A 13705-nucleotide genomic window follows, 5' to 3' on the forward strand; every position below is an offset into this window, starting at 1 on the left:
GAACTTTACAGCAATCAGCGAGATTTCCAGCACCCACCTCCTCATTGGAAAAACAATATTATCTTATGCCAAAATGTACATTATCTTAATAATCTTTCAATTAGCTATAGCATTTTCTTAAAGTGAATAATTTTCATCAACTTATCTTTTAAGAAACTTTCTCAAATGAAAGTAGATTGCCAGTCAAGGACTAAGATGTCCTATCTTTGCGCGGTTCACCATAGCTGGTTTAGTGCTGAATATTGTACTTAACTGGCTATGTTTTTGCAGCTCTCATATACTCAGAAATTCAATGCTGGAACCTGAACATGGTCCGGCACTGAATTTACTACTACTACTAATAATAATAATCATTTCTATAGCGCTACTAGATGTACGCAGCGCTGTACATATTATATGCCGGTACTTTCTCTGTCCCTAGAGGGCTCACAACCTAAGGGATATCACCAATGGCGGTCAGCAAAACGCTGATAGGACGTCTTAGTCCCTGACTAGCAATCTACTTTCATTTGAGAAAGTTTCTGAAAAGATAAGTTGATGAAAATTATTCACTTTAAGAAAATGCTATAGCTAATTGAAAGATTATTAAGCTAATATACATTTTGGCATAAGATAATATGGTTTTGCCAATGAGGAGGTGGGTGCTGGAAATCTCGCTGATTGCTGTAAAGTTCAATGAGTTGCACTGCTGAGGCAAACAATATACTCACATACTAACAGTTAAATGTTATATCTGGTGGTTTGTTAAGTGAATCTGTGGTCAAACAACACTCGATTGACCTAAACAACATCTATTATTGACTGTTACAATAGCAGTATCCTCAGCTAATTTCATGAGAGATCTGGAGACTTGCGGTGAAGGCCTAGGTTTTGCTTTAACAGTTCTGTATTATTATAAAATATCTATATAATTTTAGGTCCTGATATTCATATATCAGCAGATACTATGGGGGGGGGGGGGGGGGGGGGCGGAATTCGATAAAGCGGCACTAACATTTACATACCAGTTCAATATGTAAATGATTAGGATAATGGCATATGTCCACATATATACACACATGCCCCTGATTCTATAAAAGTTACCAAAAATTGCATGCAATGTAATAGAATAACGAGCCAATTAGTGCCAATAATTGCTTTTTAACAAGCAAATATTGGCACTAATTAAATTTAATTGGGACTTACTCGTGTAAAGTTAGGTGGGGCCTGAAAAAGGGGGCGCGAAAATGGGAGGGTCATGAGTTTTCGGCCGGATCAGGGGTGTGGTTTTGAGCTACACGCATAATTATAAAATAACGGTGCTCCGTGCGTAAATTTAGGCGCGGGCATTTGCACCACGTTTTCGTTGGTGAAAATGGTGGTGCCTAAATTTACGTGCGACCTCTCTGCTTAAGCGTTAATTCTATAAACCATGCTGAACTTTAGGAGCAGATTATAGAATACCACTTAAGTGAGTTTTTTTTAGCGCCGATTTTTTAGGTGCCATATATACAATCTAGCTCATGGTGCATAAAAGCCACAAAAAAAAACCTGTCTTGTGTTATTCTGTTTTCAAGGTTTAACTTAAAAATCCGAATGTTATCTTGCTCAGCGGCAAAGTAACCATTCGAATAGATATTCAGCTGGATGCGGTAAGCATATATCCCTGGAATTCCCGTGCTGGGCCATGTCCAGATTCCAGTATTGAATTTCTGGGTATATGAGGGCAGCAAAAACATAGCTAGTTAAGTACAATATTCAGCGCTAAACCAGCTATGGTGATTTCGTAAAGAAAGGACAGACTTTTATGCAGTCTTATTTATGCGATTACTTTGGGTGGTTAAGAGATGCTTTTTAATTATGACTGCGCCTACTCTAGCCTACAAGTGAGCAGAGTTCAGGCAACATTATGGATCTATCAGTCAATCTTTCTTTTCCTTGTCCTGCCTCACATTGTAGTTCTTGTCTTTCTTTAATAATCCATTGTTTAAAAATTGTAAATCGCTCTGAAAGGTCCCTAAAGAGCGGTAAATCAAATGTTAATAAACTTGAAACTTGAATGTCGGCACTTAACCGGCGAAGTGTTAACTTCACCCCTGGAATACCCCCAAAATAGCCAGTTTTGGTTTGGCTGCTAACTGGACATTGTTAATGGTGCTATCTGGTTAAGTGCTACTTATGAACATGTCTGCTAAGTTCCGGGCAGGTGATTTAATCAGCCAGGATCTTCTCCTGGCCATTTCAATCATTTTAAATATTGGGTTCATTGTCTTAATTAATTTGCCCATGAGAAACATTTGCAGTGTTTGCAAGGTCTTGGAGTGCAAAGTAGATATTTAGGGTGGTTTAAGGTTTAACCCAGGGTGGGCAACTACAGTCTTTGAGGGCCACAACCCAGCCAGGTTTTCAAGATTTCCACAATGAATATGTACAGTGGAAGCAGCACATGCAAATCCATCTCATGCATATTCATTGTAGAAATTTTGAAAACCCAACTGAGTTGTGGCCATGGACTGTGGTTGCCTACCCCTGATTTAACCGCTAGGTCACATTGTGCGTTTTGGAAAGGCAGTTTCTCTAATACTGTGGCGTCACATAATAATCTGTTCTGGCCCCTGTATTGTTTAATGTGTATTTTGCAGCATTAGGAGATTCAGAAGTCTGATATTGAGATCCATGTGCTTGCAGATGATATACAGCTGCTGGTTTACATGCTATTTGATCAGGTTGCGGCAGAATCCAGGTTTATCTAACAAGTGTTTGACTATGATTGTTGACTGGCTGCATGAAAAGCATTTCAAATTAAATTCTGACGAAATCCAAGGGATTCTGGGACTCTAGGAGAGGGATAGGATTCAAGATATTTCCATATATGTTGGTTGTCTTTTCAATTGGTATCAGATCAACTGCTAAGCTTAGGGGTAAAATTTGATGTTTCACTACAAATATAAACTCAAATTTCACAGATGGCAATGTCTTACTTTTTCTACTTCATATAACTCTAGAAAACCAGTTTAGGTAAGCAAAAGACAATTAATTCTAAGGAGGAAAACGCCTCGAGAAACACCTCTTCTGCTTGCTTGCAAAAGGAGGGCTAGGCCTTCTTCATCAGCAGCTAAAAACCTCCTAGTCTTTATGACTTGTTTAGATTCTTCTACTCCACTCTTACTTACTTTTATCATCTTCAGGAAAATGGTAATTGCAATCATTTCTAGTAATTCATTCACTAATATTAAATAGGATTGATTATTGTAATTCTTTATAATACTGATTATTAATTATGAGCATTAGAATATTACAATTAGTTCAGAATATGGTTACAAATCTACTTAAAGGGAAGTCAAAATATGATCATGTAAATCCTTTGTTTGGCTTCATGGTGGAGGCCAGAATTATATTTAAAATCGTGTTGAGTGTATAAATATATAAGATAATAGTAAACATAGTAGATGACGGCAGAAAAAGACCTGCACGGTCCATCCAGTCTGCCCAAGAAGATAAATTCATATGTGCTACTTTTTTTATTTGTACTGTCCTCTTCAGTGCACAGACCCTATAAGTCTGGCCAGCCCTATCCCCGCCTCCCAACCACCAACCCTGCCTCCCAACCACCAGCTCTGGCACAGACCCTATAAGTCTGCCCAGCACTATTCCTGCCTCCCACCACCAGCTCTGGCACAGACCGTATAAGTCTGCCCAGCACTATCCCCGCCGCCCAACCACGAGCCCCGGCACAGACCGTATAAGTGTGCCCAGCACTAGTCCTGCCTCCCAACCACCAGCCCCGGCACAGACCGTATAAGTCTGCCTAGCACTAGCCCCGCCTCCCAACCACCAGCTCTGCCACCCATTCTAGGCTAAGCTCCTGAGGATCCCTTCCTTCTGCACAGGATTTTACAAAGCAATCTCTTCCAGAGACAGGGAAGCGATAGAACTAGAGGGCATGAATTGAGGTTGCAGGGTGGTAGATAGGAGTAACATCAGGAAGCACTTTTTCACAGAGAGGGTATTGGATGCCTAGAATTCCCTCCCAATAGAGGTAGTAGAGACAAAAAATGTAACAGAATTCAAAAATACATGGGATAAACACAGGATCCCCTAAATAGGAAAAGAATGGAATCAAAACACGGCTGCTGCTGTGTTATGAGGGGCAATTGATGCTTATTTAGCAACTCAAGTAGTTGGGAACTAAAACCAGTGCCAGACAGACTTCTACAGTCTGTCATGTAAATAGCAAAAGACTATCCCCCTGATATTCAAAACCATTTAACCAGCCAGGAATTGCATCTGGCCTGTTAAATGGCACTTAACCGGTGATATTCACTGAGGGATAGACGGTTATCACCTGCCAGTGGTGTAGCTACAGGGGGCCATGGGGGCCTGCCTCCCCCAATTAGCTCTGGGGCCCCTGGTTTGGCTGGCAGGGGTCCCCAAACCCCGCCAGTCGAAGCGTTGATCCCGTGCTGGTTTCGCCGCATTGCCTGTCCTGTTCTTCTCAGTCGTGCACTGTGCATGTTAATTTTAGTGAAACTGAGCATGTGCGACACTTCACGCATGCTCAGTTTCATTAAAACAAGCATTCATGGAGCGACTGAGAAGAGCAGGGCAGGCAATGCGAGACCAGTGGGGACCCCTGCCAGCCAAGGTATGTTGATGCGGTAGCAGCAGCGGCCGGGGGGGGGTGGGGGGGGGTGCTGCGGGAAGGCAGGCCAAAATGTCCCATCCTCCCCCCCCCCCCCCCCGTTGAGGTCTGACTATGCCGCTATACCCCGCTGAATATACCCGGGTAGCACCTAGGAGATAACCGGCTATATTGCATGATATAGTCGGCTATCCTGAATATCCAGTTCATATCTGGCTATTGTAAGCAGCCACATTGGGCCACTTAAATAGCTGGTATATCTTTAGCCAGTTTAAAGTTAATCAGCTACCTTAGAATATTGGTTGGCCATGTCCTGCTTAAAATTCGCAGATAGCCAATTATGAGGCGTTTAACCGGCCAGGTGCGATCCTGGACTGCTACTACTGCTTATCATTTCTATAGCGCTACAAGGCATACGCAACGCTGTACACCATACAGAAAAGACAGCCCCTGCTCAAAGAGCTTACAATCTAGATAAGATAGGTAAACGGACAAAACAATTAAGGGTAAGGGAATACAGACAGAACAATTAAGGGTAAGGGAATAAAGAAGTAAGGATAAAGGACAAGGCAAGTGAGTTAGGAGTCAAAAGCAGTGGTAAAGAGGTGGGTTTTGAGTTTGGACTTGAGTTTGGACGGCTAAATGCTTTTGAATATCGTGGGGATATTGTTCCAAAATTGTGTCATATGTAACTGCCTATATGTGGTTGGCATGATGGCAAATTGCCAATCAGTGTTCAGTCATGAATGACTGTGATCTGCATGGAGTGGCAGGTGTGGCTCTGGTCACCTTCTTGGGCAGATTGGATGGACCATGCAGGTCTTTATCTGCCATCATTTACTATGTCACTATGTAAATTTGATTATAGGCATATTCTGCAATATCTGTTGAAGATATTTGCTGGGCAATATTCAGCCCATGGTGGTCAGTGTTTTTTTTTTTTTTAACACCGGCCATTGTGAGCATTTTATACCCAAATATTCAGCACCAGGCCATCCCCCGATACTGGTGCTGAACATTTGAGGATTGGACAGCCACCGGTACTTATCCAGTACCTGGGTAACTACCCAGATAAAGTTAGGAGAGCCTTTTTGCTGTCCTGGCTTTTATCTGGCTAGGTACCTGGTTAGCAGACTGAAAATTGTCACTAACTGGGTAACTGGCTCTGCCCAGACACCATCTCTGGACCATCAAGGACGTCTGAGCAGATATTCAGTAGCATTAGCTAGTTAAGTGCTGCTAAATATCTGGGCAGGACCCAGTCCCCAGTCGGTGTGAGCTACTGGGTAGGAGCTCCTCCTATCCAGTTAACTCTATCTGAATATCAACTCCTTGGTGCCTTATCAACCAATGTGCACTTTGCACTTATCTCAGATAGGATCAGTGGTGTAGCAAGGGTGGGGCAGTCCGCCCCGAGTGCAGGCAAGAAGGGAGTGCATCAGTGTTCCCTTTCAGCTTCATGGCTACGCAGTAGGGTCACAAGAACCAGGGCCCCTTCCTCACCTCCCTCCTGCCGCCACTGCTGCCACTGCTTCTCCTTTTTCAGGGCAGCAGCAACAGTGGCAAAGCATGTGAAAAGCAGCATGGGACTGCACTCTACATACCCATGGCTGTCAGGTCTACGCTAGAACACGAAGATAATGTTGGAGAGAGCAGGACCAGCAGTTGCGGGTTTGTAGAGTGCAGCTCTGCATTGATTTAACATGCTTTGCTGCTGCTGCCACCGCCACCGGTCTCGAAAAGAAGAAGCAGCAATGATGGGAGTGTCTGTGGGGGGGGGGGGCAGAGAAAGAAGGAAAGTACCATGAGAAGGGGAGAGAGAGGAAAGACACTGAATGGAAAAGGGCAGATAGAGGGCAGATGCTGAGTGGAAGAGGGAAGATAGAGAGAGGGCAGATGCTGGGTGGAAGAGACAGAGAAAGAGAGAGGGGATGGATGCTGGATGGAAAGGGGCAGAGAAAGAGGAGATAGACGCTGGAGAGAAGGGGGAGAGAGGGAATATTCTGATGGAAGAGGGCAGAGAAAGACGGCTGAGGCTGGATGGAAGACGACAGATGCAGGATAGAAGGGGGCAGAGAAAGCAAGCAGATGCTGGATGGAAGGAGGGAAGAAAGAGGGCAGAGTTAGTGAGAGACTGGGGAACAAGATGAAGTGGAAAAGGAGAGCTGGGATAAGGAAAAGAGATGGAAAAGCTGTAAGCAAACAGAGTAAAAAGAGAGAAATTTGAAGATTGGATACTAAGAAATTATGGGATGCTTTTATTAAGGTGTTTTAACGGATTTAGTGCACGCTAAACACTAAGAAGCCCATTTTATACCTGTGGGCTTCTTAGCATGTAGCGCGCACTAATCATTAGTGTACGCTAAATCCTTTAGCTCACCTTTAAGTCTGGACAGAGATGCAGAAAAATAAATTGAAGAAATCTGAAAGGAAAAGGAGGGGAAAGAAAAATGTCAAATGGACAGGAAATCCTGGAAAGAGAGTTAAGAGAAGACAAGAAAAGCAGAAACTAGAGCCTGGGACGAACACAATTAGACAACAAAATATGAATTTTATTTTTAGTTTAAGATAAAGTAGCATGGTAGCTCTGTTAGTAAATGTTAATACATATAAATGCAAATGGAAATAAGGTGTTATCTTTGTTATTGAACTAATTTTTATAAATTTTTGATTAACTTTCAGAGACCAAAAACCTCCTTCCTCAGGTCAGGACAGGATACCATAACAGCAGTATACTGTTCTGACCTGGGAAAGAGGTTTTGACCTCTGAAGGCTAACTGAAATATGTGTTTAGTCCAATAAAATGGTGTCATCTTATTTTCCATTTTTTGTTTTATTTGTATTTGTTAATTTGTAATTTAGTTGTTGGGATATGTCAATTTTTGGCATTTACATCTCCTGTCTATATTTTGCACAGTACAGGGGGACGTGTCATTCCCATGGGCTTCTTCACATTCAGCGCACGCTAATCGGTAGTATAGCTTCGTAAAAGGAGCCCTTTGATGTTGCAGTGTATGTAGAGGCTGGCTTTTGGGGGGTTCTGTTTTATTTTTGTTTACATATTTCCAGTGCTTTTTTTGTAGGAAAAAAGGTGCCGATACTCATTATGGGCAGGGCCACTACATATGGCCCCACCCCTATGATAGCCACACCCACATTAGCCACACCCCTTATACTAGCCATGGCGCATATAAAAAGGTACCATTGAAAATATTATACTAGTATAGGAGAAAAAAATAACATGATTTTTTTTCATTATAAATAATTTTTGTAAGCTGTTACAGCACCAGTATACCCAGTGCAAAATAAGCCTGCAGATGTAAATTCTCAAATTGGACATATTCCAAACACTAAAATAAAAATAAAATGATTTTTTCCACCTTTGTTGTCTGGTGACTTTGTTTTTCTATCCATATTGGTCCCAGTGTCTGATTCTGTTGCTCTCTATCTGTTCTCTTAACTCCGTTTCCAGGGCTTCCTTTCCATTTATTTCTTTACTTTCCTCCTTTCGTCTTCATTTTTTGCCCTACATCCATAAGTAAAAGCTGGATCCTCCTCTGTGGAATTGACTGGAGGAGGTATAACGTGGATCCAGCTTTTGCCTATTTTCTCCATCCATGTGCAGTTTTTCTCCTCTCTTCCCTTTCCCTCATCTCCATCCATGTGCATCTTCTTTTTTTTTTCTTTCCTCCCCTCCATCCATGTCCAGCACTTCTCCTTTCTCCTCTCCTCCATCCATGTCCAGCATTTCTCCTCTCTCTTCCCTCCCCTGTATCCATATAAAGCAATAATTCTCTCTCCCCTCTCCTCCATTCAAGTCCAGCATGTCTCCTTTCTCCCCGCCAACCCCTCCATTCATCCATGTCCAACAATTCTCCTCTATCTCCTGCTCTCCATCCATTTGCAGCATTTCTCCTCTCTCCCCTGCCCTTCGCTCCCATCCATGTGCATCTCCTTCCTGTCTTCCCTTCCCTCCATCCATGTCCAGCATGTCTCCTCTCTCCCCTGCCCTCCCCTCTCATGTCCAACGATTCTCCTCTGTTCCTTGTCCTCCCCTGCAATCATTGTCCAGCGATTCTCCTCTCTCCCCTGCCCTCCCCTCTCATGTCCAACGATTCTCCTCTGTTCCCTGTCCTCCCCTGCAATCATTGTCCAGCGATTCTCCTCTCTCCCCTTCCCTCCCCCCTCATCCATGTCCAATGATTCTCCTCTCTCCCTTGCCCTCCCCTTCCAACCATGTCCAGCGAATCTCTCTTCCCTGACCTCCCCTCCCATCCGTCCAGTATATCTCCTCTCTCCCCTGCCCTCCCCTCCTATCCATGTCCAGTGATTCTCCTCTTTCCCCTGCCCTCCCCTCCCATCCATGTCCAGCGATTCTCCTCTCTCCCCTGTCCTCCCCTCTCATCCATATCCAGCAATTCTCTCTTCCATGCCCTCCCCTCCCATCCATGTCCAGAAATGTTCTCTTTCCTGCCCTCCCCTCCCATCGATGCCCAGCAATTCTCTTCTCTCCCCTGCCCTCCCCTTCCATCCATGTCCTTACCTCTCTTCCTTACCCTCCCCTCTCATCGATGCCCAGCGATTCTCCTCTCTCCCCTGCCCTCCCCTCCTATCCATTTCCAGCAATTCTCTCTTCCCTGCCGTCCCCTCCCATCCATGTCCAGCGATTCTCCTCTCTCCCGTCCTGCCCTCCCCTCCCATCCATGTCCAGCTTGTCTCCTCTCTCCCCTCCCCTCCCATCCATATCCAGCAATTCTCTCTTCCATGCCCTCCCTTCCCATCCATGTCCAGAAATGTTCTCTTTCCTGCCCTCCCCTCCCATCGATGCCCAGCAATTCTCTTCTCTCCCCTGCCCTCCCCTCCCATCCATGTCCAGCGATTCTCCTCTCTCCCTTGCCCTCCCCTCTCATCCATGTCCAGCGATTCTTCTTCCCCCAGCCCATCCTCCTTCTCCACTGCCTGCCAGCCAGTGAAGCGATAAAGAAAGGCTGCCAGCGTCGGAGTTTCCCTCTGCGAGTCCTGCCTACTTTGTTTCAACTTCCTGTTTCTGCATAGGCGGGACTCACAGAGGGAAGCTCCGACACTGCCAGCCTCTCTCAATCGCTGCACCATTCGTGCTGCCAAGTCCGTAAAAAAAGTAAGAAGGGGAGTGAGAGGAAGGGTGCAGGACTCGCCAGGTGAAAAAAGGTGCTGGTACGCCATACCGGTGCATACAGGCACAAAAAAAGCCCTGCATATTTCTATTTTTAATTTGTGGTTACTTTTTCTTACTCTATTCTGGGTAAGGTCTTATCTGTGTTCTGTGAATAAAGATACATGGTTTTCTGCCAGCATTAACTGTGCAGCATCGATCTGTACTAATCTGGCTTGTTTAGTTTTCCAATAGGTGTACTGATGTTCCAGTGCCCACTGCAACATTTTTGGTGCTGCCTTTTCCTAGATAGGTTCTTTTGTGACTTGTGGAAGTTACTGCTACTGTGGTATGATAGAATTGCTCTGTAGGTCCTGAGTGACATTTGTAGTGTTTTATGTTACTTCACAGTATGCTTGGTACTGTCTGAATATCAATGGATAGCCCCACACAAGTGATTTAACTAGCCAGGAGCCATTCCTGAATATTGAGGAGTTTGTGTTTCTTTTTTTATCTAACTTTAAAAAGCAACTTTTTTCTTACAAACTGACAGAAACAATGACTACCTGCTGTTTTCTTTCCAGTGTTCTTATGGATTCTTTTTCTAATTGTTTGAAACCCAGCACCTTCCTATCACCTTCTCTTTCCAAATCCAGGAGAGAAATTTCTACTGAGTTGCTGATCTCATCAGTCATGAATTTGAGAGAAATGAGGCTGGGATAGGCTTCTTTGGCTGCTTGTCAAAAGATTTCAACATGCTTAGTAATCTGACTGTGCTTCTTCTATCTTCTCACCTCAACCCCCTTCATTATATCTGACTCCATACATTGTAATGATCTCAAAAATGAATGCACATGAATGATTTTTGGCTCATTCTGGTCCCACATCTATTTGGTTCATTTAAAGTGGCTCAAACTGGAAATGCCCTCATTTAGCATGTTTTTTCATTCATTTTCAAATAAATGCACATCCCTAACCTGTAGCCATCCTTAGAAGATGTTCAGCTCCAAGATACCTGTAATAAGAGTTCTGGGACAAATGTGGGATTCTGAGAGCTCTGGCAGGTGTACAGTATATCATGGGTGGTGCAAGGCATATAGCGATCATAGTGAATATCCTTGTCTTTAGCATGTGTAAGGTATGTATTTGGGTATGACATACTGCCACCTTATGTATTCTGACTGATCCTTTTCCTATTGTCTATCACCTAACTCTAATGCTCTTCTTCTCCTCCACTCCTGTTCACTGTTCATATATCTTGTAGGTAAGGGGCCGGAGACCCTGTTTGCAGGTCACAAGTTAAATGACAATGAGTGGCACACAGTCCGTGTCCTCCGCCGTGGCAAGAGCCTTCAACTCTCCGTGGATAATGTCACTGTGGAAGGTATATTACCCCGTAGGAAACTATTAAAATACAAAGAACACAGGAGCTCAAAACATTGGAGGAGACTCCAAGAAAATACATAGAGCACAGGAGTTGGAAATGATGGAGGGAACTCCAGTAAAATGCAGAGCATGCAGGGATCGGAAACACCAAAGACTCCAGCACAATGCATGTACAGTAGCTCAGGGGCTGGAAACACCAGATGCAGAGTGTACAGGGGCTGGGAATACTGAAGGAGACAAATGTAGAAAGGAACAGCCTCTGCAGATAAGAGACCAAAAGCAGAGTAAAAGTGGCTGGGATAGATCAAAAAAGGCAAGAGATACCACTAACACATTCCTGGGTTATTGTCCAGTTACTTGTGACAATAAAGGAATTTGTTCCTGGTATCTTGGCTTTATTGATCTACCCCAGCCACCCCCACTCCTCTTCTGGAAGGAGAATAGCAAAATGCAGGGAACACAGAAGCTGGAAACACTGAAACGCAGATAGCAAGGGTCTGAAAATATCAGAGGAGACTGGCCAAATGTAGAGAGCTCATTGGGAGTTGATCATGGCTGTGATATCGTCCTGCCCATTTTAATAATAATCTCTGTTTGTATGGTTCATAGGACAGATGGCAGGAGACCACACTCGACTAGAGTTTCACAACATTGAGACAGGCATCATGACAGAGCGCCGGTTCATCTCTGTAGTGCCTTCCAACTTTATTGGACACCTCAGCAGTCTGATCTTCAACTCCATGCCCTACATTGACCTGTGCAAGAACGGTGACATCAGTTACTGTGAGCTGAATGCCCGCTTTGGCATGCGGGCCATTGTGGCTGACCCTGTCACTTTCAAGACCAAGGCCAGCTACCTGGCACTGGCCACTCTGCAGGCCTATGCCTCAATGCACCTTTTCTTCCAGTTCAAGACTACAACTAGTGATGGGCTTATTCTCTTCAACAGTGGAAATGGCAACGACTTCATTGTGGTGGAGCTGGTAAAGGGGTAAGTTGCCTTGTGTAGCTGCAGACACTCTGGTCCTGATGGCCAATCAGCAAGTCACAGTGGAGCAGTCTTGTTGCTCTTGAGCTTCCTGAATCTGAGAAAGAAACTGATGGAGGCAGAGGGACTGTGGTCAGAGATTCAGGGCGGGACCAGTTCAACTGTTAGTCTCAAAGTCCCTGAAAGGATCTGGGAAATGCTCTCTCCCTGTCAATCAGACAGTCCTTCTCCTGCTGTTCTTTCTTCTTCCCTCTCTTCCTGTCTCTTTCATGCTCACTGTCTCTCTCCCTCCATCTCTCAGATTCAGGAAACTTTACTGGCATAACAGTCGGTATGTGTGATGATACGGTTTTGAATAGGGCTCACAGTTGTAATCAAGTCAGCTGTATTTTAGCACACTTTCAGCCACATCCTAGCTGGCTAGGTTTCAGCTGAAAAATCAACTAAATCTAGCTGACTAAATTATAGCCTGTGAGAATTAATCCTGCAGTTCACTGCCCCAACTCACTATCATCAGAATTCCCCGTGCCCTGCCGATCCTAATTTACTCATAACAGCTCCCCACTGTTCCTCCTCCTCATCCTGAAAGCCAGTATCAGCATCACCAGCACATTTAAAATGTATGGTCATGGGCCAGCACTTCCTGATTCTGATTTTGCAATGCATTTTGAACATGATCACAGTGCCAGCATTATAGAGGAAGAGAAGGAGAAAGAGGAAGACCTATGGGATACTGCCCCACCTTGCTGACTCAGTTTTCACTTGGGCTGGAGGGGATAGGCGTCCCTGTCAGATATGCTGCTCCACCTGACTGGGTCTACTTTCTATTTTGCTTCCCCCCTCCTCCAGATTCTGGTGTCTTAAAGTAAATGCCTAATCACTTAGTGGTATGGACAGCCCTGAAAAGTGGTTAAAAAATAAAAGGAATTATGTATATATATATATATATATATATATATATATATATATATATATATATATATGTATTTATTTAGGAGCCCTTTTACAGAGCAATGGTAAGCCCAGCGGACTTATCGCTTGTTCATCCAGGACTATCACTGGCCCAACGCGGCCACCAATGGTAGTCCCACCCCAAGCATGTGCCATTTCTGGGGGATAAGGTGCGCTGCCCGGTTACCTCCCAGTTAGTGCGGGAGCCCTTATTGTTACCTCAATGGGTGGCGGTAAGGACTCCCCGCCGCATGGCCATGCGGTAAGAGTTATCTCACTGCATGGCCATTTTTGGGGGAGGGGCTTTTACCGGCAGTGGATAAAACGGCCCTAGCGCGCGGGGAAAACAGAGCCCACCACCAGCACAGGGCCATTTTTCCTGCAGCTTGGTAAAAGGACCCTCTAGTTAGTTAAAAAAAACTTATATCCCACTCAATCTACCATTCTTGGCGGCTTACAGATCAATATACACAATAATAAAACCAAAAGGCCCAATATTCAGCTGGCGGCGATCAGTGTTTTACTGACCGCCACCTGTGTTCATCCTGGAAATTTGAGGCTGGGCCATGTCTGGGCTTCGGCATTGAATTTCTGGGTATAGGGAACAGGGTATATTTGGTAGTTAACC

At 44.4% G+C, this 13705-nt stretch overlaps 1 protein-coding gene across 24 annotated transcripts in view; it reads left to right on the plus strand.

Moving 5' to 3' along the window:
- The window catches only part of NRXN2 (neurexin 2), a 1346335-nt gene that overhangs the window by 468480 nt on the left and 864150 nt on the right, over positions 1-13705 (plus strand). For 23 of the 24 annotated variants that reach the window (XM_030218496.1, XM_030218492.1, XM_030218493.1 and 20 more), the window contains 2 exons: positions 11017-11136; positions 11748-12129. In XM_030218496.1, coding sequence (XP_030074356.1) covers positions 11017-11136; positions 11748-12129 — 502 coding nt within the window. The remainder of the gene's footprint in view (positions 1-11016; positions 11137-11747; positions 12130-13705) is intronic. The other variant, XM_030218500.1, reaches the window with a different exon arrangement.

Source organism: Microcaecilia unicolor, chromosome 11 (genome assembly GCF_901765095.1).
Source record: "Microcaecilia unicolor chromosome 11, aMicUni1.1, whole genome shotgun sequence".
Taxonomy (NCBI): domain Eukaryota; kingdom Metazoa; phylum Chordata; class Amphibia; order Gymnophiona; family Siphonopidae; genus Microcaecilia; species Microcaecilia unicolor.